The 27,945-nt window shown below is 40.3% G+C and overlaps 2 protein-coding genes across 4 annotated transcripts in view; both read left to right on the forward strand.

Moving 5' to 3' along the window:
* Window positions 1-27,945, forward strand: part of Epb41l5 (erythrocyte membrane protein band 4.1 like 5) — a 120,667-nt gene that overhangs the window by 12,407 nt on the left and 80,315 nt on the right. For all 3 annotated transcript variants that reach the window (XM_057769477.1, XM_057769479.1, XM_057769478.1), the window contains exons 3-14: window positions 2,076-2,180; window positions 9,547-9,589; window positions 11,157-11,235; window positions 12,530-12,574; window positions 12,987-13,039; window positions 17,684-17,804; window positions 17,935-18,022; window positions 18,906-18,994; window positions 19,783-19,852; window positions 24,124-24,293; window positions 25,727-25,833; window positions 27,168-27,195. In XM_057769477.1, the coding sequence (XP_057625460.1) occupies window positions 2,076-2,180; window positions 9,547-9,589; window positions 11,157-11,235; window positions 12,530-12,574; window positions 12,987-13,039; window positions 17,684-17,804; window positions 17,935-18,022; window positions 18,906-18,994; window positions 19,783-19,852; window positions 24,124-24,293; window positions 25,727-25,833; window positions 27,168-27,195 (998 nt within the window). The remainder of the gene's footprint in view (window positions 1-2,075; window positions 2,181-9,546; window positions 9,590-11,156; window positions 11,236-12,529; window positions 12,575-12,986; window positions 13,040-17,683; window positions 17,805-17,934; window positions 18,023-18,905; window positions 18,995-19,782; window positions 19,853-24,123; window positions 24,294-25,726; window positions 25,834-27,167; window positions 27,196-27,945) is intronic.
* LOC130874494 (guanine nucleotide-binding protein G(I)/G(S)/G(O) subunit gamma-5-like) lies at window positions 8,573-8,806 on the forward strand. Its single transcript, XM_057769860.1, has one exon. It carries the CDS (start codon window positions 8,573-8,575, stop codon window positions 8,804-8,806), a length of 234 nt encoding a protein of 77 aa, XP_057625843.1.

Below are 27,945 nucleotides of genomic sequence, written 5' to 3' on the forward strand. Positions count from 1 at the left end.
TTAGGTTTTCGTGATTTAAGAATCTGACACTTAAATACCATTCTTCCTCTTGTTCCCTCTGCTCTTTATCAGTGCTGAATTTCTTCCTAATATTAAACCCCTTTCTCCACTGTAGGACTTTGCATTTCTATAGATAATTGCTTTACTCATATTTTATTGAAATTTTCCTTGCTTTAAAGAATCTTCCTATTTGAATACTGTTTCCCATTTATTCTTCATCTTGTTATGCCCTTTAATATTATTACAACTATTTTATTGTTAGAATATGAGCCTCTTGAAGACAAGTACCTTCTTTTGTTTTCTTTTGTAGTTGGCTAGAGCAGCACCTAGCGTATTGTAAAGGCTCTACTAATATTTGTTAAATAAATCAAATTAGAAACAATATTTGAAATGAATCTTTGATATAGACTAGATTTATACCTAGATGAAGTTAAAATCATTCTCAACCCCAAATTCTTTAATGAGACTTTCAGGTCTTTGGGACAAGAAAGGCATTTCTGATTTCCTGCCTTAAGACTAGCCCATGAAACCTAGGAAATAAATGGAAAAATTAGCAAGAGTTCTGGTTCATACCCACATCTCTTCCTCTTTTCTCTCCCCTTTATCTCTTCCCTCTCCCCTTGTCTCTTTTCCCCCCTCACTCCCCTCCCCTGTAATGGATGTGGGGTTATCCTGGCTGCAGATTGAAGTGTAAATGGAATGAAGATAATTGAATACGTGTCTTGTTTTCACCCCAGTGGTATAGCAACAGTAACTCTGACATTGGCTGTAAGTGTCTGTAAAAACCCTAGTTCCACTGCCTAATATATACTGTCAGTTCCAAAAGAAACTTGGAACAAATGGCTGTCTGTGGTTCCTATTAACATACCAAAAGGCATACTGGCCTCCAGGCTCCCTCTGTATCACCAGTACCTGTTACAGAGTACATGCTGGCACCCTGGCCCTTCTCACCCCACCCCCTACCCTAAATTTCTTCAGCTCTTATAGGCTTCCCTTCCCCCAGCTTCTCATTCCCTTGTAACCTGCTATTTCAGCTGTAGGCTCTTTGGGGCTTCTTTGCTTGCACTCTCTGTCTTTATTCCCCCGCCCCCCCCCACACACACACACCTCTCTCATGGCCAAGTCCTGTCTGTGGGCCATGTTCAGCCCACTACCCTCTCTGCTCTATGCTCTCTCTCTGGCTGCACCCTCCCTTAGATGTTCTACATAGCCATACCTTGGAGCAGTCGTATCATCAGCTTCATAATCTCTGTCTCCAAAATTCCCACTCCAAGAATCCCTTTACCTAGATAGAGTTCTTTCCCTCCTGAGCTGCAGTGGGTTACAGTTAAAGGGGTAACTCTTCTAGAAGTGGGCCTGAATTGCTGTCCTTAGGAATTGTTTGTTGACAGTAAAGTCATTGACTGTGGCTTTGTGACTCTGGGGGCTCTCTTCTCAGGGTTCTCCCCACACCCATTGGAACTAAATTGGAATAGTCATAGACTTTAAGATTAGATTGTTTTTTCTTGTTATATTTAATATGGAGAGGGTACGTTGCACAAATACACAGAAGTATCTTGGAAGTCAAAAACAGTAAAAAAATTACAGAGAATACTTAGGCAAACACAGGTGAAATAAAAAAAAGTCTTAATAAGTTTTCTAAGAGATCTTTGAAGGTTAACAATGTGAGCTTAAAGGTTGCTTGAAAAGGGTCCAGTGGAATCCCAGGTGGGAAAGTACAATTAAATAAAAAATACAGTTGATGAAATTGGGATCAAGTAACATAAAAAAGAAATTGGTTTGGGGCATGGTGGTGTAATTCCAGTACTCCAGAGGCAGAGGCAGGCAGGCAGATCTCTTGTGTTCTGCAGAGTGAATTCCAGGACAGCCAAGGCTACCTGTTTCGGGGAAGAGGGGAAAGGAAAGAAAAAGAAGTTGGTGAGGTCATATTTGGGGATCTTTCCTTTGGAGGAAAAGAAGCATTAAAAATTAAGAAATAAGCAGAAGACTAAAGAAGTACCTTTTTCTCCCTAAGATCAAAAATAGGGCAGTGACCCTGCTTACGCCACTTGCTAATCATCTTCTTGCTGTTTCAGAAAAAAGCCAAAGGACAGGAGCTGTTCGATCAAATTATGTATCACCTGGACTTGATTGAAAGTGACTATTTTGGTCTGAGATTCATGGATTCGGCCCAAGTAGCTGTGAGTATCTTTTGGAGGTTCTGTCGTGACTACAGAAATGGCAGTTTAGATTGTGTAATTTGCTTTTAGAATATTCAGAGTTATGCAGCTATCATTAATTTCAGAACACATTGTCCCCCTTGAAAGGAGCCCTGGATATTATTACCTCTCCGTCCTTGTTAGCCTTCTCCAGCACTGTACTCGGATTGAGCACTGTACTTCTGTTCATTTTGATTTGCTGATTTTGAAAATTTGATGTAAATGATCATCTAGTTACAACCTTTCTTGTTCCAAATGTCTCCAAAGTTATTATTTGTTGTATGTAAATTTTTCAGTATTTGATTCCTTCCTGTGACTGAATAATTTGTGTCGCATTTTGTTTATCCAGTAATTGATGGGCATTTTCTTTGGTTCTATTTGACTGTTACGGATGCTGCTCTGCACATCTTTGTTCTTCGGGGCATATTTCAGTTTTCAGGGTTATGCACCTAGGAAGGGAGTGGAGTTATCCGATGAAATTTTGGAGACTGCTCAAACTTTCCATTCTGCATCCCCAGCAGTGCATGAGATTGCAGTGTTCCATAGTGGCTACACTAGTTCTCATTCCCACGGCAGTTGTAGAAGGGTTTCTTTCTCTCCGCCCCACATCTTTCTCAGTATTTGTTGCTTTTTGTTTCTTGATAGCCATGCTATCAAGGGTGAGACAGGATCTCGATAGTAGCTTTGATTTGTCTTTTTCTAATGAGCCTAAAGAGGTTGGCTTTTCAGTTATTTATTGGCCAACTGTACTTCTTCATTTGAAAAGCGTGCATTCAATTCATTTGCTCAATTATTGTGCATTCTGTATTTTCTTAGGTGTTCAGTTTTTTATGTTCTAGATATTGATCCTCTTTGAGATAGATTCCCTACCATTCTTCAAACTCTCTCTTGACACCGGTGATTGTTTCTTTCACTTTATAGGACTTTTAGTTTTATGTATTTAGAGTGAGTGTGTGTGTGTGTGTGTGTGTGTGTGTGTGTGTGTGTGTGTGAACTCCATACATGTATACATTTATACTGGCATACACACGACATGGAGTATATATGGAATTCAGAGGATAATTTGGAAGTTGGTTCTCAAATTCCACTTTGTTGAGGTGGCATTTCTTTTGTTTCTGCCACTACATGGCAGACATACTTTGAGCTAGTTGGCTTCTGAGTTTCCAGCCCATTTTCTTGTCTCCACCTCCCATTTTCCCATAGAAGTGCTAGTATTACAGGTATAGACCCCTGCATTGGGTTTTTAAATCTGGGTTCCAGGGTTCAGACTCAGGTCCTTAGGCTTGTAGAGCGAGCACTTTTATCCCCCAGCCAGCTCCCTAGTCCCATTCATGCTTTCCGGTACTGAGAAGTCTGTACCCATGCTCGTTAAAGAAGTTCTTCCTTTTTTTCTTCCTTTCTTCCTTCCTTTCTTCCTTTCTTTCTTTCTTCCTTTCTTTCTTTCTTTCTTTCTTTCTTTCTTTCTTTCTTTCTTTCTTTCTTCTTTTTTCTTTTTTCTTTTTTTGCTTCTTTTTTCTGTTGAGTCTTTACCTGGTTTTATTATCATGGTACTACTGGCTTTGTAGCAGAGAGGTTTAAGGCATTCCTTCCCTTTCTATTTTATGCAATACTTTAAAGAACGTTGATGTTACTATCTTTAAAGGTAGATCTGTGTCTGTGGCCGGGCAGTGGTGGCACATGCCTTTAATCCCAGTACTCGGAGGTGGAGACACCTGGATCTCTGTGAGTTTGAGACTAGCCTGCTCTACAGAAGGAGTTCCAGGACAGAGTATGTCTGGACCTGGATTTTTTCTCGTCAAGAATTTCTTTACCTTCAATATTGTTTTTAAGATGTATTTTTATTTGATGTGTATGGGTGTTTTGCCTGAATGTAGGTCTGTGCACTGTGTTTACATTGCCTACAGAGGCCAAGGCTTCAGATCCCCTGTAATTAGTTATAGATAGATGTTAGTCACCATGGGAGTGCTGGCAATTGAACCCCAGTCCTCTGGATGAGCTCTTAACCTCTGAGCCATCCCTCCAGCCACTCAATATTATTCTTGTTAAGTCTCTTGGTTTAATTTTGATAGATCATGTGTCTAGGAGTTATTTTGGGTTTTATTTTTTTCCAACTTACAAGTTTTCAAAATGGTCCCTCATAATCATCTGGATATCAGTAGTATTGTAATTTCTTTGTCTCTAGTTTTATGAATATAAGTTGTATTATTATTATTATTATTGCCTGTGGCTCACCAATATTATTTATCCTTCCAAAGAGCTGTCTCTGTTATGTTGATATTTTATATATTTTTTGATTACTGTTTAATTAATTTCAACTCAATATCTGTATTATGTATTTCTTCTGAGTTTAGTTTTGGACTTTTTGTTCTTGTGTTTTTAAGACCTTGAAGTGTTCTATTAGTTCATTGATTTCTCTAATTTCTTAATATGAACACTGTTTTAAAGATTTATTTATTTTCATTTTATGTTGTGAGTGCCTGCATGTATGCCTGGGTCCAGAAGAGGGTCCAGCTCCGTTGGAACTTGAGTTACCTTTATGGGTGCTGGGAACTGAAGCATAGTTGTCTGGCCGAGTAGGAGCTGATTTGGCAGCTGAACCATCTCTCTGCTCCAGCACATGCGCACTTTATTAGTTCCTTTCCTGTGGCTGTGATAAAATACCTTAGGAGAGCACCTCATGGAGGCTCTGCGCTCTCTGACCCCCGCGGTGCCAGGCATGCACGTGCCACAGAAATGCAAGGAGTAAATCTGTAACTTAGAGCGATTCACATACTGAAGTCACTTACATTCAGTCATGAATTTAGCATTTTAAGAATTTTTAACAAAGGTACCTTGGAAAATATTTTGTGATGTCTTGTTTGGGTCTACTTTTGCCATGACTTATGACAGACTGTTCACTCTAAGGAAAGCAGTTGCTCAGGTAGGGTTAGTCAGCATCTAGACTAAACAGAAGTGCTTTTCAGTTACAAATCTGTTTTTCTTAGCGTTTATGTTTTTAACTTTTCTAAAATAGATTAAAATGTTAAAAATGCCTCTGCTGACATGTTTCATGTGGAGACTGTTTTGAGAGATAGTTAACATTTTTATGCTTCAGGCTCTTTGCCCTTTGAGCAGTAGTGGTGTGTTTCTTCAGTGAGCCTGGGACTAGGATGTGTGTGTGTGTCTGTGTCTGTGTCTGTGTATCTGTCTGTATGTCTGTCTATCGCGCCTGGGATGAAGATATGGGGGGGAGGCTGGGACAAGGGTGTGTGTGTGTGTGTATAGGGCCTGGGAAGAGGGTGTGTGTGTGTATGTGTGTGGCTGGAGGACCTGAGATGATGGTGTGTATGTGTCTTGATGTTTCAGAAGCTTCCTTGCTGACTCTTTGGTTTAGTTATGTCTGGTATGTTTGTGATTATATCATTATTGCCTTTTAAGATACATGAATTAATTGTTCTTCTATAGCCACCTGCTGAGGGTGAAATACAGCTTTCTGCATTTTTTTAATATCTTAAGTTTCGCAACTAAACTTTTTAAGGTGTGAACTATTTCAATTTTACATTAAGCATCCAAGCGTCTGCATCTGCATGCCTTCCATCTTTATCTTCTTAGCAGTTTGAACATGACTCTCAGAGACTCTGATTCTAGGAAGTGCATCAGCGCCTGTCTCTGAGCTCTGAATTTTCCAGTCACTGCTCTTGGAATGTGGAGGAGATGAAAGAAAACAGACTTGAGAATCCACAAACATGAACTCAGACCTTCCTCATAAGAGCAGTGACTCAGGACTCCCCCAGCTCCTACATCGCACTTTAGAATATGTTTGTTTGGTTATCTTAACTGGTGTAAGACACTAGAATTGGTAGAGAAGACTAGGATTACTGCTTGGTGTATGCTGCAGCACCTTCTCTGCTAGGATAACATTGTGTTTAACAGTAGGACATGGGTAAGAGTGGGAAAGTATATTCGTGAGAATTGTCTTTGGGGGTTTGTTTGTTTTTATACTTTATTACACTTTATTGTTTTTGTTCATGCGTGTGCCTACGTGTGATATGCATGTGGAATTCGAGGACAACTTGGGAGTTTCTTCTCTCTTCCACTGTGGTCTCAGAGGTCTAAGTCATCAGATTTTGTGGCAAGTTCCCTTTCCTGCTGAGCCATCTTAACGGTCCTGAAACTGGTACTGAATAGATGTAACTAGGAAAAGATTTCTTAACAACTGGGAATGATTTTAGTAAGTCCTCCTTTTCCTTCTTATTTTTTCCTGAAAATTTATAATTAATTGGCAAGAGTGATGGAACACACCATTTATCCCAGCACTCAGGAGACAGAGGATCTCTATGAGATGTAGGCCAGCCTTTCTACACAGCAAATTCCAGACCAGCCAGAGCTGCATAGTGAGATCCTGTCACAAAGCAGGAGAACAGGATAGTTATAATTAGCATGTTGATTTTCAGTGTGCTGTTAACTGTCCTTCAAATACAAGAACATCAAAGAGGAATTATTCTAGTTTGAAGGAAGCTTTGAGACAGAATCAAGAGCAACCGTTCATATCTTGAGGGAATGTGTACCGTTTATAGGGGATAGATCTTGGGGGTGGAGACTGATGCCTTTATAATTTTTTTTCATGTATTTGTGGGGTAGGATGCAGGTACCCTTGGAGGCCAGAAGAGGGCACTGGATCCCCTGGGGGCTGTAGGTAACAGGTGAGCTGCCTGGCATGGGTGCTGGGAACTGAACTCAGGTTCTCTGAAAAAGAAGCATGTGCTTATAGCCTGGCGTATCATTACCCCCATTGTTTCACTGTTACTCCCCGAGTCCATATGATAATCTATATCAAATGTTATAATAAAGGAGCTAGTATTCTTAGCAACAAATTGTGTTTGTAACACATAATCTTTTAAATATCTTTTGCAGTTTTATTTATTTTTTCTTTTCTGTATATGAGTGTTTGGGCTGCATGGATGTCTGTGCACCACATGTTACAGTACCCACAAAGACCAGAAGTCATCCTATCCTCTAGAACTAGTGTGCCATGTGGTTGTGAGCTGCTTTGTGGGTGCTGGGAATTGAACCCAGGTCCTCTGGAAGAGCAGCTGCCAGTGCTTTTAACCGCTGAGCCATCTCTCCAGCCCCTCACCAGTCATGTCAGTTACTATTTTATTATTAATGTTACCTCAGTCTAAAAGAATATACAGTGTGTGTGTGTGTGTGTGTGTGTGTGTGTGTACCTATTTGTACATTTGATGAAACAGTTTATAATACTTCACGGTGATTCCTTTAACATATAGCAATATTGCCAGACATGCAATATCTTTAATTTTAGCACTTAGAAGGAAGAGGCAGAAATTCAAGGCCATCCTGGTCTACAGAGTTCCAGGACAGCTAGGGCTATAGAGAGGGACCCTGTCTCAACCACCCCCACATTCCCTCAAAATAGCAGAATCCATTTCAGATCTTTAAGTATTTGCTTTCATTTTTTAATTGCTTCATTATGCTTTTGTCACTTTCAGATGTTTCAGCCAGTTCATCATTGGATGGTTGTCTTATGCTTTTCTTAAGGAATTGCTTGTAGGAATGTCATAACATTAGGCCACTTCATATTTGAATAGTGGGTTTCTGGGCCAAGATGAAAGCATTATTTGTTGCCCCATGTTGAAGTCATTCCTAATAAATCTGTTTTCTGCCTACTAGTAGGATTTGTACAACTGAGCATTTGCCTTCTGAAATGTATTTAAAAGGGACTGGCCCACAGTGTATTAAATGAGTTGGCCAAGTAGCCTACCCAGCGTGGAATCCAGAGGAAACATACACAGGACTGGGATGTGACTCAGCTGCAGGACTCTTGTCTAGCATACTTGAGGCCCTGGGTTCAGTCTCCCCCACTGCCAGACTAAGACAGAAAGCTTTGCAGAGTCGCTGCCTGATGTGTTTACAGAACATCTTATTCAAGGGTAGAAGGGCACCCTGCTGGCACAGTAAGAGCTCTGTAAGTTTCACTTCAGGGCCCTGAAGAAGAAAGGAAAGCAGAGGCTCAGCAAATAACAGGTGAGGAGAGCAAACAGCTCCAGTGCAGTGCAGCCTTAGCATTCTTGCCTAGCAGGGTTGTTGAAACTGCATCCATGGCTCTGTGGACTAACACAAGAGCACCCCCTTCTTTTGGTGTTTGGAGTTGAAAGTGTGCTGAAGTGAGCTCACCTATGTGAATCATAGCTGGACCAATGCCGCCTGTCGCTGTGAGGGCCTGAGATAAGAGGTGTGTAATGAGCTGGGGCTGCTTTGTCCCTGGAAACATCAGGAGTCATTTCAGGTTTGTTTGTGTTATGAGCATTTCCCAGTGGAGAGGCTATAGAAATTAAAAGGCTGTTTATTACTGGCTCAGGACGGTCCCGAGCACCATGCCAGGTTCTTCTAGCATCGCCACCATGAAGAAGGTAGTTCAGCAACTGGGGCTCAACTGTGTGAAGGTTTCCCAGGCAGCTGCAGACTTGAAACAGTCCAAGTTTCAGAGTGATCAGCATGACCCACTGCTCACTGGAGTATCTTCAGATTCTTTCAGACCCCAGAAAGTCTGCCCTTTTTTGAAGTCATATATCTTGAGGATTCTCAAACCACTTTTTGTGAACCAGTGAATATTTTCAAGAGAACTGAAAAGTCTGTACAAAAGCTTCTATATAACCCGTGCCGTAATATACAGTCCTCTGCTTGTCAGCCCTGAACATCTGCCTCTCTGAATTTTCATGGATTTCTGTTTCACAAGATTTAACTAGTTCATATATACTGGCTGTAGCATACAATGAAACAGAATTTTTTTAAAAAGACTGTTACTGTTGAAAGCAGAACTGCTTGTCAAGTGTAAACATTTTTATTTGTAAATTGGAAGGACAGTGACTACTTGTTGATAGACATTGTCATGATTTTGGAAAAAAAAATCTTGCTTTTTAAACCCTTCAGGCCCTTTAATGAGTACTAAATAGTCATTGTTTTGCAAAATTCTGGTAACATTTTCTCTTCTTTGTGTTAGGGTCTGCCACTGAATCTTATAAAGAAATGGAATTTTTCTCCCAAAATGTTGTTTATGTACTTATTTACAGTGGTACTGCCGCGCGCTCAATAGCCATCTCTAGCTGCAGCCCTCTTCTCTCTAACTGAACAGTTTCAAGAGAGCCATTTATTTGGGAACTGGGGAAATTAAGTATATGATTTAAGCCATGAGAGCCACCTTGAAAGAGAGAATTCAGCCTGTCCCTTTGGTTTTCCCTTTGTGAAATACTGCGTAGTGTTGTCCACGAAGCTGTAATAAGCAGTAACTTGTTAAACATTAAAGATCTACCATTTGCATAAGTACTCAATTTTATTTTTCCATTTGCAGCATTGGTTGGATGGTACAAAAAGCATCAAAAAGCAAGTAAAAAGTAAGTGTTGAGAAATTATTTGTGAAATTGTGCAAATAAAATATATCAGAAACACCTTTTTAATAGTAAGAACATTAGAAAATCATGTTTTCTATGAGTCTCTTTATCATCTGCCTTTGCAGGGTGGGCTGGGGGTTATGTCAGTCAGATTGGTCTCAAGTGCAGAAGCCTTCCTGGCCTCCTCAGTGCTAGGAATGTTGGTGTGTTCTAATGTACCTGGCTAGTGTGCGGCCTTCTAAACTTCGTGTCATTGTAATGTAATGATTCAGTGCCCTGTAGTGTGGGTTGAACATTAATCTAGACTCAAGAGTCTTGTAACTTGAGCTTATAGGAGAAATATTTGCAGCTCACAAACTGGCTTGAATTCTTATGAAATATTTAACTTCTCTTTAGGAATTACTTGTGTTGCTATTTTGTTGGGCTTCCCCCCTCTGTTTTTGTTTTGGGAGGCTCTACCTGCCCCTAAGAAACGTTTCGAGACCTTAAAGCTGTAGTAGTTTTTTTTTCCTTCGTCTTTCCAGAAATTCATGATATAGGCTGTGCACAGTGGCCTAGGCTGAGAAATGCATGGTAGATTTACTCTGTCCCTTTTGTCTGTGCAGTCAGCTGACATAGCCGGTCACATGCACATGTGAACTGTGTGTCTAGTGCCATCATAGGTCAGAAAAGGGCACTGAATCCCCAGGAACTGGAATTGCAGACAGTTGTGAACCACATGGGTGCTGGGAATCAAAGTCAGGTCCTTTTCAAGAGCAACAACTGCTCTTCAGTGAGCCGTCTCTCCAGCCCTTCCTTACCTCTGTACTTTTAGAAGAATGATGGCGCAGCACTAGAGAGGTGGCTCAGATTGGGAGCACATGCTGGTCTTGCAGGGGACCCACCTTCAGTTCCCAGCACCTGTATTGGTGGCTCACAACTGCTTGGAGCTCCAACTCCAGGGAATCTGACACTTTCTTCTGGACTCTGTGGGCACCTGCATTCACACATGCACATAACACCCCCATACACATAATTAAAAGTAAGACTTAAGACAATGAAATGAAGTCATCACATGAATAGATTATTATTGACTTGGGGAAATACCAGTGTTCGATCCCCGCGGCATGCTTGTCCCTGTAGTGTCTGATTTCAGGGCAGCTTAACTCTTGTCTTTATAAAGTACTGGGACAGGACTGATGAGAATTCAGCAGTCAGTGTGCGCAGTGGACTGAGTTTGAAGTACAGGATGCTTGGCCTTGCAGTTACTAACGTTGGCATTCCTCAGCCTTCACTAAAAGTGTACCTCAGCAGGTTTTCCGGGCTGTTTGATTGTAACATTAAGATTATGCACTTGGCCCTGAGCTGTTGGAGTTAAGGTAGGACTGGCTGTCCTGGGCTGACAGGTGGATGTGGTAACCCTCTGGTCGGCACACTAAAACGTCTGTGTCAGGTTCCTGCCTGGCTCTGCTGTGGAACACTACAAGGATCTGTTCTTATCCTTTAAACGGTGGTAATTGTCAGCCAGTTCACCGGTGAAAATTGTTAGTAAGTCAATAACACTTAAAGCTCTTTTCTTTTTTAATGGCAGTTGGTTCACCCTATTGTCTTCATCTTCGGGTTAAGTTTTATTCCTCGGAACCAAACAATCTTCGTGAGGAGCTAACCCGGTAAGGCCACTACTAAGGGTTATGTCAGGGGCTAAAACTTTCAGGAGGGCACTCCTAGGATTTCTCAGCCTAGCAGTAAGGTCTCAGGTGAGTTTTTATATTCGAACAAGATGTTTAAAATGTCGGCTTCTAGTCAAGTCAAGTAAAATAGCTCATGCCTAAAATCTCAGCACTCAAGAAACTAAGGCAGGATTACTGAATTCAAGACCAGCCTGGGCTCCATAGTGACTTTCAAGCTAGCCTAAGCTACAATGTGAGACCTTGTCTTAAAATATTAAAATAAAAGTATATGATTCTTATTTGTTGTTCAAAACAAAGAGAGTTGGCTTTCATGCACCCAACAGAGGTGACTGATGAGTTAGTTCATGGGTGTTTTGTTTTGTTTTGGTTTTGTTTTTTGTATTGTTTTTTGAGGCAGGGTTTCTCTGTGGTTTGGGGGCCTGTCCTGGACCTGGCTCTTGTAGACCAGGCTGGCCTCGAACTCACAGCATTCCTCCTGCCTCTGCCTCACAAGTGCTAGGATTAAAGGCGTGCTCCACCATCTCCCGGCTTGGTTCATGGATTTTAAACAGAACTGACAATGTTTTGATAAATTACAATCTTATTGACATTCACTGTGATCTGACTTTTGTTACCACCTTCACATAGGTTGGTTCCTGACTTCTTAATAAATACCATCAATGAATAACAATATTAGATGCCAATTTGAGTAATTCTGGATAAAGCTTCAGGTTGTATCTGTTTCTTTCTTTTACCCTGCCTTCTCACTGCAAACTCATTGCTTTTCTACACAGTCCTCGCTAAGTAACAAGGGTGAGTTGTTAGAATATTGGGAGGATTGCTGCTGTTATCCTTAAACCTCTCGTGTAGGTGAGTGTGTTGTCAGAGTTAAGGCTGGTCATAGGGATCATTTAATAAATATCTGCTATTTTCTCTGCAGTGGCTCTGCTCCGCTGTACTCTGGCTGCTCCTCTTCTCTTCCCTTCAGGTGTGCACCTTCAGGTGCGCTTTCTTCCTCCTCTCAGTGCCCTTTTTCATTCATTGTTTTTCTCTTGCAATTATCCTGTGGTAAAATTCTATAATTAAAACATTCTCTCAGGGTGTGGTTGTGCACACCTTTAATCCCAGCACTTGGCAGGCAGAGGCATGTGGATCTCTGAGTTCTGACCATCCAGGCTGCATGGGTGAAATCCTGTCTCAAAAAGGGGGGGGGGGGTCTCAAGTTAAAATGATAGTATTTTTTTTTCCATAGTAGATTGTTCTATTTGGTTATTGTGTCTTTTATTTTCCTTAGGTATTTATTTGTTCTGCAGTTAAAACAAGATATTCTCAGTGGGAAGTAAGTATTAAATTATTTAGTACATAATTGCAAAATTCTTGAGTAATAGAAACCTAAGTTAGAAAATAAGTTCAGCCCAGGGCTGGCGAGATGATGGCTCAGCAAGTAAAGGACCTGAATTTGCCCCCAGCACCCATGTAAAACCCAGGGGTACCATGGCATCTTAACCCCAGTACTGGGGCTCACTGCCTAGTCACTGTAGCCAAAATAGTAAGGAGGAAAGGAACAGAGGAAGAGTCTTGACATGGCCCTCAGGCCTTTTCATGTGCACATGTAGGCAAGTGCACTTACATATGTGCACACAAATAAGTTCAGGGTTGTGTAAAGCAAATGCTCAAAATGTAATATATATTAATGTTGTTTATCTTAAAGATTATGAAATTGACTTAGCCAATTTGTATTTTAATCTCAGATTAGAGTGTCCCTTTGATACAGCCGTTCAGTTGGCCGCTTATAATCTGCAAGGTAAGTGGTTCTTGTGCTGGATAAGACGGGAGCATAATTCTTTTGTGTGATGCATGTCTGAAGATAAAGAATAACTTCAGAGATGGCTCGGTGGTTAAGAGCACTAATTGCTCTTCCAGAGGACCAGGGTTCGACTCCCAGCACCCACATGGCAGTTCACAACTGTCTGTAACTCCAAGGTCTGACACCCTCACACAAACATACATACAGGGAAAACAACAATGCACGTAAAATAAAAATAAATAAGTTATATTTTAAAAAATTTAAGCACACACCTTTAATCCCAGCACTCGGAAGGCAGAGGCAGGTAGATCTCTGTGAGTTCGAGGCCAGCATGGTGTACAAGAACTAGTTTCATGATAGGCTCCAAAGCTACAGAGAAACCCTGTCTCAGGAAACCAAAATTAATTAATTAATTAATTAATTTAAAAAAATTGTACCCATGTTCAACTCTTGACTTCTGCTTTAATTTGTTTTCAAATACTTTTTTATTTTTGTCTTTGGACAAGATAAAAATTTTTATTTACAAATGTTCTGTTTCTCTAAATGTACACAGAGGGAAATATTTGGATTAAAATAGGTTAAAAATGCAAAAAATAAAGACATTCTGATTTAAAAAAAAGGTCACCTGTTGATGCTGTTCAAAAGCTCAAAAGTAATATGAGTTAGCTACAGGACACCAGGACATGGGGAACAGCCTCAGGACACCAGGACATGGGGAACAGCCTCAGGGCACCAGGACATGGGAACAGCCTCAGGATACCAGGACATGGGAACAGCCACAGAAGGGGCTAGAACACATGGGGAGCAGTACATCAAGCTTACTGGGTCTTCTGCTAAAATACTTTTCATTTTTAAAAAGTTTGTTTTCTGCCAGGCAGAGGTGGCGCACGCCTTTAATCCCAGCACTTGGGAGGCAGAGCCAGGTGGATCTCAGTGAGTTTGAGGCCAACTTGGTCTACAGAGTGATTTCCAAGACTGTTACACAGAGAAAATCAAAGGAAAAATAATAATTATTTTTCATTGGCTTTTCCTCTCAATTCTTTGCTTTTTTAATATTCTTTTTTTAAATGTTTAAATTTTTATTTATTTTTATTTTATATGCGTGACTTTGCCTTCATGTCTGTGTGGGGGTATCAGATCCCCTGGAACTAGAGTCACACACAGTTGCCTTGTGGGTGCTGGAATCAAACCCACATCCTCTAGAAGAGCAGTCAGTGCTCCTAAGCACGGAGCCATCTCTCTGGCCCAGCCCATTCTTTTTTATTTATTTATTTATTTTTTAATTTACTTTAAGTATCTAGGTATTTTGTCTGTTGTTATGTCTGTGCTCCGTGTGTGTGCCTGGTGCCCATGAGAGCAGAAGTAGACATTGATTCCTTATAGACAGTTGTAAACTGCCATGTGGATACTGGGAATCAAACCCAGGCCCCCTGGGAGATCAGCTGGTGCTCCCAACTAATGAGCTCCTGTTCTCTTTCCATCTGTAGCACTTTGAGACAATTTGCAGCCCACCTGCTAACTGAATAAATGTTGAGACTGGACCCTAAGCTGATTCTTTTCTGTAAAGAGAACACAGTGTCACAAGAGTAAATTACCATGGTTGTTCACGGCTGGCTTTCTTCATGCCTGAAAAATGATTTCGTGAGGAACCCAAACATACGTAAACAAGATCAGTCCAGTGTACATTGAAAAGTACCTGCTGGTCACGTTGAAGTATTTTTTAATAAATGAGGTTAGTGGGAAACTTACCCAAATACTCTGTATAAGTATTTTCTCCAAAAGTGGACATTTTAAAGGAAATCTGTAATTTGAATCTCCCTGTTCACCCATTAAAAGAAAACATTTTTCTGGAATATCTCACTGTATACTATAATTAGAGTTATATATTTTTTTTTTTTGTTTTTTGAGACAGGGTTTCTCTGTGGTTTTGGAGTCTGTCCTGGAACTAGCTCTTGTAGACCAGGCTGGTCTCGAACTCACAGAGATCCGCCTGTCTCTGCCTCCCGAGTGCTGGGATTAAAGGCGTGCGCCACCACCGCCCGGCTCTTAGAGTTATATTTAATGATGCTCGGGACTTTAGAGTTTTGCCCTCTTAGTGGTTGTACATTTATTCTAAGATCAGCTGTCTTTGTCACTGTGTAGATAATAAAACAATATGCATGGGCTGGAGAGATGGCTCAGCGGTTAAGAGCACTGCCTGCTCTTCCAAAGGTCCTGAGTTCAATTCCCAGCAACCACATGGTGGCTCACAACCATCTGTAATGAGGTCTGGTGCCCTCTTCTGGCCTGCAGGCGTACACACATACAGAACATTGTATACATAATAAATAAATATATATTTAAAAAAGAAAATATGCATGTTTTGCAGTAAACCCAATAATTTTCCTTATTTTATATATTCATTATTAAAAAAGCATATTTTTCTGGTGATGGGAATTTTTACCTGCTTGATTTTTTTTTTCACTGTTGTGATGTCTCCGAATTAAAACTTGTTTTCTGACTATCTGCTTTCTATCTGCATAATGAAGGGGAGACATTAGTTTGGAAATGCTCTCTGTATTCTATTTGTCCCTCGTGACAGCCAATGTGCTTAAAAGTGGGGTATGTCTGGGACTGGGGATTTCGCCTGCTAGGTGGGAGTTCCTGATGTGCAGATAGAGAGATACTAACCCCTGGCACCCATATGGAGATTTGGCAAAGGCTCCTAGAATTTTGTAGCTGACACAGGCAGATCCAAGAACTTGATGGCCATCTAAAACGGTGAGACACCTGGACTTAAGACAGTAAGTCAGAAAACCATCAGGGGAGACACCTGCCATCCTCTTCTGACCTCTAGATGCACAGGCTTAGGTGTGTGTCCTCAAACACTCCAGTACATACCCGCCCCCCCCACACACATACACACATAGGATTTATACTTTTTTTTTATTTAGCACATTTGGCTCACTAGTGCTCGAAGCATTAGTCTAGAGGGCATAGAATCTCCAAATGAGTGGTCACCATTATTATACATTATGGTAAAATAATTTCTTCATGTATTTTTAAAAAATTTTTTAGTATTAATACTTTTGCAGCCAGGTAATGGTGGCAAACACCTTTAATCCTAGCTCTCAAGAGGCAGAGACAGGTGGATCTCTGTGGGTTCGAGGCCAGCCTGGTCTACAAGCGCTAGTTCCAGGACAGGCTCCAAATCTACACAGAGAAACCCTGTCTCGAAGAAAAAAAAAAACTTTTACATTCCAGACAAATACTGTATCTTGCACTACGATGCTATCTACTATGCATCTTGAATAGTTTTTTTAATAGATAACAGCTAAACTGTCTTAAGAATTACAAGCTCAAAGATACATTTTTTTTCCTGTGGAAATACAGAAATATATTTCCAAAAGCTAAGCATTAGTATATGAATAAATTAGGAGAAAGGTATAATTAAAAATACACCACCAACAATTGTGATTTATGTTGTCTTCTCTTTTATCATGACAAAATATCATTACCAAGGCAACTTATAAAGGAAGCATTTAATTTGGCACTCAGTTATAGAAGGTTAGCATCCTTGACTGTCATGGCAGGGAGCATGGGAACAGGCAGGCAGACATGGCGCTGGAGCAGTAGCTGCGAGCCTGCATCTGATCCACAAGTATGACGCAGAGAGGATGACTGGAAATGGCATGGGAATTTTAGACCTCAAAACCCAACCCCACTGACACACCTCCAAGGCCACCACCTAATCCTTCCCCAAAACTTCAACTCACTTTGGACCAAGCATTTAGCTGTAAGTGTATGGGAGCCATTTTCAGTGAAACCACTACGTTTGTGTGTAGCTCAAATCCTAGATGGAAACTGGATTCTTGAGGGGAGTGGTCTAATCTTTATGAATGGCTGGCTGGTAGCTTAAGAAAGAATTTTACTAATCCTCTTATTTTTTGTTTACAAAATGTTATTTTTTAAAAAAGATTTTCACACTCGGGAGGCAGAGGCAAGCGGATCTCTGTGAGTTCGAGACCAGCTGGTCTACAAGAGCTAGTTCCAGGACAGGCTCCAAAACCACAGAGAAACCCTGTCTCAAAAAACCAAAAAAAAAAAAAAAAAAAAAAAAAGGGATTTTCATACAGGTTTTTTCTGTATAGCTCTGGCTGTCCTGGAACTTGCTGTGTAGACCAGGCTAGCCTTGAACTCACAGAGATCCATCTGCCTCTGTCTCCAGTTGTTGTGCCTGCACTACGGGACGGTATGTGAGCCAGGAGCTATGCTGGAGATTTAAAAACATACACACAGACAGAGACACGGGGACATGGGTCATCATTGAAACAAGAATGCCAACTTTATTGTGCTCCGGGGAAGTTTATATTGGGATTCTTAACTGATAGCCACACCCCAGCTCTTGAGATTTCCAGTGTAAAACCCACCAGAATTAACTCCTGCCATCAGGAACTCATGAGAGTCTCATGCTCAGAGCAGCTGCAAACACAAGAAAACAAGTTGTTTTGCTCAGTTCACTCTGCAGGCAAAGAAAGTCAAGGGGCCAGGGGTCTGCAGCCCCCATCATGCACTGCTGGGATCAAAGGTGTGTTCCACCACTAGGATTTTCCCAGTATTTAGAATACTAACACAGCATAACTTTGTTAACTATATTTGTAGCTGAGCTTGGTGACTATGATCTGGCTGAACATAGTCCTGAACTTGTCTCCGAGTTCAGATTTGTGCCCATTCAAACCGAAGAGATGGAGCTGGCTATTTTTGAGAAATGGAAGGAATACAGGTAACTCATAATTTGATCACATTTTTTAAACATCACCACTGTCATTATTTTGTATTTTTCTTTTGTTTCTGTTTTTCACTAAAATCACTCTATGCTTATTGTCTTATAATTACTATATTTAAAATTTCAGAGGTCAGACACCAGCACAAGCTGAAACCAATTATTTGAATAAAGCCAAATGGCTAGAAATGTATGGAGTTGATATGCACGTGGTCAAGGTAAACTCTATTTTTCTTCCTGGGGCTGGAGGGATGGCTCCAGTTATGAGCGTGTGGTGTTCCTGTAGAGGTTCTGCTCTGGGTCCCAGCACCATGTGGAGCGACACACAAATACCTGAGACTCCAGTTCCACAGGATCTGATGCCCCCTGCTTGACCCTGTGTGTCCATATACATGATTTTAAAATAACAGAAGTAAATCCTTTTTTTAAACATTCCTTTGCAGTTTTTAATATAACTGTGAATTTTGTGGTGTGAGGGAAGGCATGAGTTTGTATAAAATACCTCTGAGTATTTTTTGATAAGTGGTATTTAGGGAAAATATGGCTGAAATTAGATATTAAAAGACTAGAATCAGCTGAGAGTGGTGGTGCACAACTTTGATCTCAGCACTGGAGGCAGAGACAGGTGGATCTCTGTGAGTCTGAGGCCAGCCTGGTCTACAGAGTGAGTTCCAGGACACCCAGGAATATGTAGAGAGACCCTGTCTCCAAAAACCAAAACAAAAGACTGAAATCTATAGAAAGATACATTATAAAAGAAGAGAAAACTAAAATTCTAGAAATGTATATGGATGCTTGTAAGATGTTGATTTTTAAGTTGAGAAAAACTTTACTAGCTTTTAAGATCATCATTATTATTTGATGCTGTTTTATATCACTGAAGCTCACTATTGAGTAGACTTTGCTAAAATAAAATAGTTCAGTAAGCAAGGTTGATACTTTGTAGCTTGAAGAGGATTATTTTATTTACTGAAAACATCTTGAATATAAATATTAGCCTGTATATAATCTTTAATGACAAAAATCACCAGTTGTGTAAAAACTTGAAACCTGTTTCTTGTGTACAAACAGAATACATTTTATATTCTCTCCTTAAATTAGGCTAGAGATGGGAATGACTATAGCTTGGGACTAACTCCAACAGGAGTCCTTGTTTTTGAAGGAGAAACCAAAATCGGCTTGTTTTTCTGGTAAGCAGTGTGGATATCAGAAGTCCTCTTGTTTTTAATGGGTCAGAGCCCTTATATTGTTAATAAAAACGTGTGGCAATGGAATCCTCAGCAGTTTGCAGCGAAGTTGTGTTTGCTGTGCTGCTTACTCGTCTGCAGTCTCCCCAGATGCAGATCTCAGTTCTCCAGCTCTGTGCCCCAGTAGTGTCTCGGGGTCAGTGTGTGTCCTTACGAAGTATTCTCCCCATGGTGGCTCTCAGGCTGGACTCCTGCTTCCCAGCCTGTTTCTGTCCTCTGAGATGGCGCGCAAATTTCACGGCCCTAGAGCACTGAACTGGGAAAATGTCTGCATTGTTGCATTTTTTGTCAGAACTAATGCAACATTTGGCATGTGTACAGACACAGCTAAGGATGGCCCATGTTGCTGCTTTTGTAACATGCCAAGGCTGTTGGCTTGAAGCCTTCCTACCCATATCAAATTCAAATCCAGGTGTTACTGGTAAAATACAGTAGAAGACCCTAATCATGTATTTTCTTAAGTTTTTACTTAGGGTTACAGAATTCATTGTGTCACATTAGGGGTGTACAAAATACATATATTTCTTATTTCCTTCATATTTTTAATATTATATGGGCAACATCAGTTTATTAGTTGGTTGCTTTTGAAGTATGTGTTTGCCTCCCTTTAAAGACTTTGATGGGCAGTGCTGGCTACCTTAACCTTCTTATCAGTGTTTGGATATAAGCAGACGTGTCTGATATAGAAAAGGATTGTCCCCTAATCTGGCTATTGCTCTTATATTATACAGGCCCAAGATAACCAGATTGGATTTTAAGAAAAATAAATTAACTCTGGTGGTTGTGGAAGATGACGATCAGGTAGGAACTGTGCTGTGTTACTTAACAGCAATTGTATGGTAACAAGTGGGGATGAACCTCAGAACAGTAACTTAGCATTGCTTACACTTTGAAGTAAATTTCTTATTCAGGTCAGACCATCCTAAAAATGTACCTTTGTGCCATTACTCATAAAGATTACATAAAAGATTATTATTTATTATTTCTTTGTTGGTAATGTATCTAAGTGTGCAAAGGTTATATTCCTTAATTCCTAATAAAAGAGCTAAAAGAACAAGCCAGCTGCCTTTTATTGGAACACTTTGGAGGCAGGGACAGGTGGATCTCTTAGGTTCAAAACCACCCTGTTCTATATAGTGCTGGCCAATGAGACCTTGTCTCAAAGATACAAATAAAATAAAAAATCCATCTGGTGGTATTTTTTACAATAAAATGTGATTTGATATTTTTTGTTAATTTTATTTTTTATTTAATTTCAATGTCCCATTTAAAATGATTTTTATGTATTTCTCTTAGCTTTCTTATCATATTCGGGCATATTTTCATGTTCCCATTCCCCTTTTAATTGACTTTGGGTTGTGTGTAGAGGGAGCTGCGGGCCTCTTCCCACAGCCCGGCTCCCGGCCGCCTGGCTAGCTTATGCCCCGAAATAACAACACACAAATTGTATTCATTTAAACACTGCCTGGCCCATTAGTTCTAGCCTCTTAATGGCTAATTCTCACATCTTGCCTTAACCCATATTTAGTAATCTGTGTAGCACCAGTCTTACCGGGAAAGATTCAGCATGTCTGACCTGGCGGCTTGCTTCATCGCATCTGCCCTGGAGAGCAGAAGCATGGCGTCTTAGCTCACTTCCTCTTCCTCCCAGCATTCTGTTCTGTTTACTCCACCCACCTATGTTCTAACCTATGAAGCCAAGCAGTTTCTTTATTAATTAACCAATGACCTTCCCACATCAGTTGTGCTTATATAAAATGTGATAAGCAGCAGGCAGCAGTCAAGTTCTGTCATCTTTTCTGGAGTTTTGCAGGTATTTTATAAGTTCTTCCTGTTTTAAGTTTGACTTCTTTTAGCTGTTGTTGGACAGGTAAGTGGTGTGCTGCATTATGATAGTAACCTCCTTCCACTCCTCTGTAGTTCTTGAGGCTACAGAGACCTGATTGAATATAGTGGCTAGCCAGGAGAGTAGACTGTAGCTTAAGGCGAGGCCCTTAGGTGGCTGCACTGTTTTTTCTTTAGTTTTTTAATATGAGCATTAGATAGGTCACTTTTACAAAACCATCTCTGAGTTTTGTGGTGTTAGATAAATGAAATGATACGTTACCAGAAAATGGGTTTATGGGAAGTACTGCTATTCAGTCAGTACACTTTGATATTCTTTTCTTGTTACAAGTAAACCTGTTCATTTATTAAACAGAAAAGGAGTTTTTGTTGCTGATATAGTATGTTGCTTTTTACTTCACAGAATGAATGAGAAACATTCATATTCTCAGGGGAATTCACGTGCAGTTGATTGTCCCATGGAGAAGTTATTTTAATAGTGTAGTGATTAGTGGGAGTGTGGGAATATATGATCTTGGCCAGTCTGCAAACAGATAGACAGTTATGCTCCTGACATCGTTTTCATAATTAAAATGATGCATAACCAAGAAAAATGGAATTGATGTGAAAAAACTTAATAATACAGTGAGTGTTATGGTAATAGTTTTGAATTTTCAAAAAGAAATTTGTATTTGAGAATTTCTTATCTGCATATAATGTGCTTTTGCCAGCTTTACCCCTCATTACCTCCTCACTAGTTCTCCCATCCCCCCCCCTTTTTTCATTTGTTTTGACAGTATTTCAAACTACTGTGTCTGCTGTGTAGGGTGGTTTTAATTTTGGAAGATTTTGATTTTTCCCCCTTGTTTACATTTCATTAGATGTATTTTATAAAACAAAAGTCCAGAAGATACAAAGGTTCCGAGTTCTAGTTTGTTTTGTTTTCAATGATATTTTAGATCTATTTTGCTTAGTTCCTAGGAATTTATCTACCTTTGTATCTTGCTGAAGTTTGATCTATTTTGCTTAGTTCCTAGGAATTTACCTACCTTTGTATCTTGCTGAAGTTTGTATCTTACCAAAAATCCTACATTTTGGGCCAGTGAGATGACTCAGTGGTTAAAGGCCTTGTTTGCAGACCTAATGGCCTGAGTTTGATCTTTGGGACCCTTGTGATGGAAGGCAAAACTAACTCAAGTTCTCCTCTGACCTCCATGTGTGTGCCATGGCACACAGGCTGGTACACACACACACACACACACAAGTTCAAGTTATCCTCTGACCTCCGTGTGTGTGCCATGGAGTACACACACAAGTTTGTTTGTCGGGTTTTTGTTTGTTTGTTTGGTTGGGTTTTTTGTTGTTTGGTTGGCTGTTTTTTGTTGTTGTTTTTTGTTTTTTTGTTTGGTTGTTTGTTTTTTTCCCTGGAGCTCATTCTGAGACCAGACTGGCCTCAAACTCAGAGATCCTCCAGCCTCTGCCTCCCAAGTGCAGGTTTAAAGACGTCCACCACCATTGCCCTTGCTAAGCTTTTTCCCCCCTTTTACATCACATGGAGTTTATACCTCTAATGTCAGAACTTTAGAAGTAGAGGTAAAAGGAACAGGAGTTCAATGACTGCTTCAACTACAATGAGACTCTGTTTCAGAAAACAAATGCAAACAAGAAAAACAAGTTCTCTACTCTCTAAATAGAGGTGGAAAGCAACAAGGTGGTGGTAGTTACTTGGTTTTGAGGCCATGTCTCAGTTTGTTGCCCAGGCTTTTGTGATCACATTCATCCCCCATTCCTCATTTCCTCCCAGATTGACCCCCTCCCTTTTTTCATAAGAAACTATCTCTCAGCAAATGTTCTGATCATCCGGCTCTTACAGTACCTCCCCCTCCTGCAATGTTCCCTAATCTCTAAATTGTCAGGGTTATAGTGTAAATATATTAATTGGGGACTAACAGCCCTTGGCCAATTTGGTCTCTCTCTGCCTTTTGACCAGATGTGTTTTTCTGTAATGGTATCTGTCTGCCTCCGAAAGCAGCTTCTTTGATGAGGGGTGAGCATCACATTTAATTGTGGATCTAAAGAAATGTATTTAGGATACAGTTTGAAAGTACACTGGTTTAGGAATGTGGCTATAGTAGGTTCTCTAGATTTCATGGCCTCACCAGCCACAGGTAGTTGGCCGAGTTTACAATGCCAGATTCCTTTTAGTAAGCAGACCTCAAGTTCATGAGTTAGGTGACCGTTGGTTGCTGCCCAGATCTGAGTACCACTCCTCTTTGCACCTTCAGGAATGAATGTCTTGATATGACTTGTAGGCATGAGAGTCAGGGCTACTGCTCACTGCTTTTCTTCCTTAGAAGCTTTTATGGCTCCTTCCAACACTATGGGAGTAGTTTGGTTGGTTTTTTTTGGGGGGGGAGGGGGCTTTGTTTTTACTTCTGATTTTCGAGACAGGGTTCCTCTGTGCAGCTCTGGCTAATCCTGGAACTTGCTGTGTAGACCAGGCTGGCCTCAAAGTCAGAGATTTGCCTGCCTCTGCCTCCTGAGTGCTGGGACTAAAGGTGTACACTACCATACCCATCTTAGCACTTTTTTTTTTAATGGCCTCTGGACTTTTCATGAGTGTTGTATGTGACTTTCTATATGGAGGTGCACATGTGTGTACATGTTTATGGGACCAGATATTAGGTGTTGATTACTTTCCACCCTGTTTTGCAACAGGGTCTCTACTAAACCTGAAGCTCACCTATTTGACAAGACTGGTTGGCCAGCACCATAGTCGCCCATCCCCCAAAAGTTTCTGAGAACAAACTAGATGCTTTTTTAATTTTTTTTTAAGGTTTATTTTTAATTATATGTAGTGTGTGGGTGGGTGGTTAGTGCAGGTGAACTTGGAGACGTGAGCTCACCTTGAGCTGGATTTAGAGACTGCTGTGAGCTGCCTGATGCAGGTGCTGGGAACCAAACAGATGTTCTGAAAAAGCAGTGCTCTTAACCACTGAACCATGTCTCCTGAAACTTTATTATTTACTTTTCTGCATTGATTTATTTTGACACAAGGTCTCTGTTGTCTAGCTGGCCTGGCGCTTACTGTGTATGCAATGCCGGCCCTAACCTAGTGGCATTTTACCTGGTTACTAGGATTACGGGCATTCGCCACATGCTTGGCTGCCTTTTGGTATTGGTATAGTTGTATTTGTATTGCAGAAATAGGAGATGTGACTTAATAAACACCGCTTTGTCTTTTTTAGGGTAAAGAACAAGAGCACACCTTTGTCTTTAGACTGGATCATCCAAAGGCCTGCAAACACTTATGGAAATGTGCAGTGGAGCACCACGCCTTCTTCCGTCTCCGAGGACCTGTCCAAAAGAGTTCTCATCGATCGGGATTCATTCGACTAGGATCACGATTTAGATATAGGTTAATTCCCCTAAGTTTTGACATTACCTTCTCTTGCATACAGACCAGAAAAGTTAAAACAACACTGATTTTACTGAGACAGAAACAAAGACAGAGAAATAAAATATGTTGCCAAAGATACTTATTGACCAAAATTTTTAAAGAAGTAATGTTACTGTTAATAATTTCTTAACTAGACAGGAAATCAATTATTGACACATTTTGTATATACTATTCAGGCCACAATTTACATTTATTTATTTAACAGGGTGGATTCTCCATCTGACAGGTTGTGTTCATATAGAAAATTGTATGGGGAATTAATACTAATAATACTGTATGTAGTGATAAGGCAAGCAGGCCTGCTTTTTGTCCCGCCTGCCTTCTGCACGGCTAGGTTTCCACCCGAAATGACAACACACAAACTGTATTCTTTTAAACACTGCTTGGCCCATTAGTTCCAGCCTCTTATTAGCTAATTCTCACATCTTGCTTTAACCCATATTTAGTAATCTGTGTAGCACCACGAGGTGGTGGCTTGCCGGGAAAGATCCTAACCTGCGTCTCTTATCTCGGGTCAGAGAATCATGGCGTCTGCCTCACTTCCCTTCTTCCCAGCATTCTGTTCTGTCTACTCCACCCACCTATGTTCTGACCTATCAGGCCAAGCAGTTTCTTTATTAATTAACCAATGAAAGCAACACATAGAAATAAGACCCACCTACATCAACTGTAGGTCTCTAGAAACCTGAAAATCAATTGCTTTCACTGACTCCTTTGCCATGAATTTGAAGCACTTCAGTTCTTGTTATGTTCAATTAGCTGTTTAGGTTGAGTCTTGAATGTGCCATTGGAATCAACTAAAGAAAGAATGGCCATGCCAGTAAGGTAGCAAGTCATGCACAGATTCTTAATATAATTTCTGTTCTACCCATGTCAGAAATGCTTAAGCATTTTCTTCTTAGCTGGAAACCAAAGAAGTACAAGAGTAGTTTTTAAAAGCATTTCTGGAAAAATTTTTTTGTGAAAATAATAGAAAAAGTAACTGGAGCTAGGGCTGATGACATAGCCCATTGGTAGAGTGCTTGAAGGCATGTATAAGACCTGCAGTTCAATCTGTAGGACCACAGAAGGAGAATTAACTGGAAATCTTGTTCTGGATTACACATTTACATTGATACATGTGGATAGGAAATTAGAGACTGCATGGACATTCTCTCCTGATTTAATATGTTTGTAGGTGATATACATGCTTGGGGAGAAATCCTGTATTATTACTGTTACATAATTTACCAAAGCCTGGATGATTAAAAAAAAATGCTAAAGAGAAAAGTCACAACTTTTGGTAGTGGTTCCCATTTGGATGCTTTGCAGGATAATCTGAGTGCAAACATCTTACTCCTCTGCCTGATTGCCTTAGTTGTCTTACTGTTGACTCGCCTCATTTATTTTAGTGGAAAAACTGAATATCAGACCACAAAAACTAACAAAGCAAGAAGATCGACCTCCTTTGAAAGAAGGCCTAGCAAGCGATACTCCCGGCGGACCCTACAGATGAAAGGTAAGTCCAATCCTGTTCAAAGGCTTGTCCTTCTTTTCCAGTCTTCATGTGCTAGCACTCCTTGTGTGCTGGAGAGGACGCTGCTTGAGTCTTCTTAAGTCTTTTTATTTATTAAAATTGTTCTTGTATGAGCTTCATACGCTACATTATCTGTAATTAACTGAGATTAATTTTAATAGTAAGCACAGTTCAGTAGATGTTCTCAGCGGTATTTTTGTTTGCTTTAGAGCAGTATTTTCTCTCTTGTCTTTCAAATCTCATGATGAAATGCCATTCCAACCCCTTGAATTTTTTTTTTAATTTTAGCATGTAAAGAATACATTAAATTTTTTTATTTGGGGGGTTGTCCATGCATGTGTGCATGCATGCTGTTTTATGAACCATGCCAGTGCCCTGGAACTGGAGTTACAAGCAGTTGTGAGCTGCCATGTAGATGCTGAGACTTGAACCAGGTCCTTTGGAAGAGCAGCAAGTACTCTTAACTTCTGAGTCATCTCTCTAGACTGGTGAGATAAAGGTACTTTATAAATGGTTTGGTGGATAAATGAGCTTGCCATCAAATCTGATTAACCTGTTTAGTCCCCAAGACCTACATAATGGGAAAAAAACAGACTCCACAAAGTTATCCGCTGACCTATACACACACACACACACACACACACACACGTCCCACACAGACACACAGTAAAACAATATAAAAATGAGTGGATGATACTGTAATTACTGTTAAATTATCAATGTCTGTCATACATAGATATTTACAAATTCATAAATATCATTTGCCACTTAAGATACTTCAACTCTGTAATGTAGCGTGAATTCTAATTGGTCTTAATAAATAAGACCCAGGCTCAGATATTAGGGGGTGAAAGCTGAGAAATGAGAGAAGCAATGCAGCCAACCAATAGAGAGACCTTTTACCTCTACGGACTCCTCAGGCTGCATCCTAGAGAGGTGGCTCAACAGTTGAAAGAGTGTGCTGCTCTGGCAAAGGACCCAAATTTGGCTCCAGCACCCACATCGAATGGCTCAAATGTACCCGTAACTTCAACGCAAAGGGTTCTGATGCTGTCTTCTGAGGACAGGGGACCTGTGCTCTTGTGCACATGGCCAGCACAGCCATACTCTGGTCCACATAACAAAAGTGAAATCCTGGAGAAGAAAACATGTGCAGTGTTTTATTGAAAAATACAAGAGGCTGCTGCTGGCGATGCTGGTCTGCCCTGCAGCATGGCCTCTGTGTGTTTTCACAGTTAGTCATGGTTTTACTGTGAATAGTACAGCAATTTGTCACGCACGGTGGACTAATAAGATGTCATCTTTTCTCTTGTCAGCAAGCACAACAAAACCTGAAGATCTTGGGTGAGTAATGCCTTGCAATGTAGGAACTGAGACAATTTACATATTTAGGTAATTTATATAGTTGCTATCATTAATTAAACAAATATTTGTTGGAGACCTTGCCGAGTGTCAGTTTCATAGGTATTGGGAGGATAATGGGAACAGAGAAACATCAGATAAAATTGACATTTAGAAAAATTAAGCTGCTTACAGAAGTAGAATGTTATTCATATTGATAACATCAAAGAAGAAAGGTGGGTTTGCAGGTAAGCAATTTTATTCTAGATGGGATTGCACTTGATCATGGTATACAGTTCATGCTACCGTGTTACTGGATCTGGCTTCCTAGTATTTGTGGGTCTGTGTGTCTGTATTCATCAGAGGCATTGGTCTGTGCTTCACTTAGACTCTTTATCCAGTTTTGGTATGAAAGCAATTCATGACCTCACAGAATAAGTTGGTAAATAATCCTTCCTCTCCTATTTTTTTGAGATTTTTGTAAGGAATTGATATGAATTTCTTAACACTGATAGTATTTATTAAAACCATCTAACTTGGATTATCTCTAGGCTGCTTTTTAAATTCTTAATTCAATCACCTTTTGTAGACATACTTTTTAACCTATCTTGATTCCTAGGAATGTAGTTTGTAATGTTCCAGTCTTGTTTCTGTAAGACAATTATGCTCTGATTCTTTCTAACTGATTTCTCGCTTTTTCTTGGTCAGTCCAGTTGAGTATATGTTAGTTTATTAGCCTTTCGTTATTTGTTC

Source organism: Chionomys nivalis, chromosome 5 (genome assembly GCF_950005125.1).
Source record: "Chionomys nivalis chromosome 5, mChiNiv1.1, whole genome shotgun sequence".
Lineage (NCBI taxonomy): Eukaryota > Metazoa > Chordata > Mammalia > Rodentia > Cricetidae > Chionomys > Chionomys nivalis.

Bases quoted from the DNA above. Each gene is read 5' to 3' on its own strand.
- LOC130874494 (XM_057769860.1), top strand. From the start codon at position 8,573: ATGCCAGGTTCTTCTAGCATCGCCACCATGAAGAAGGTAGTTCAGCAA.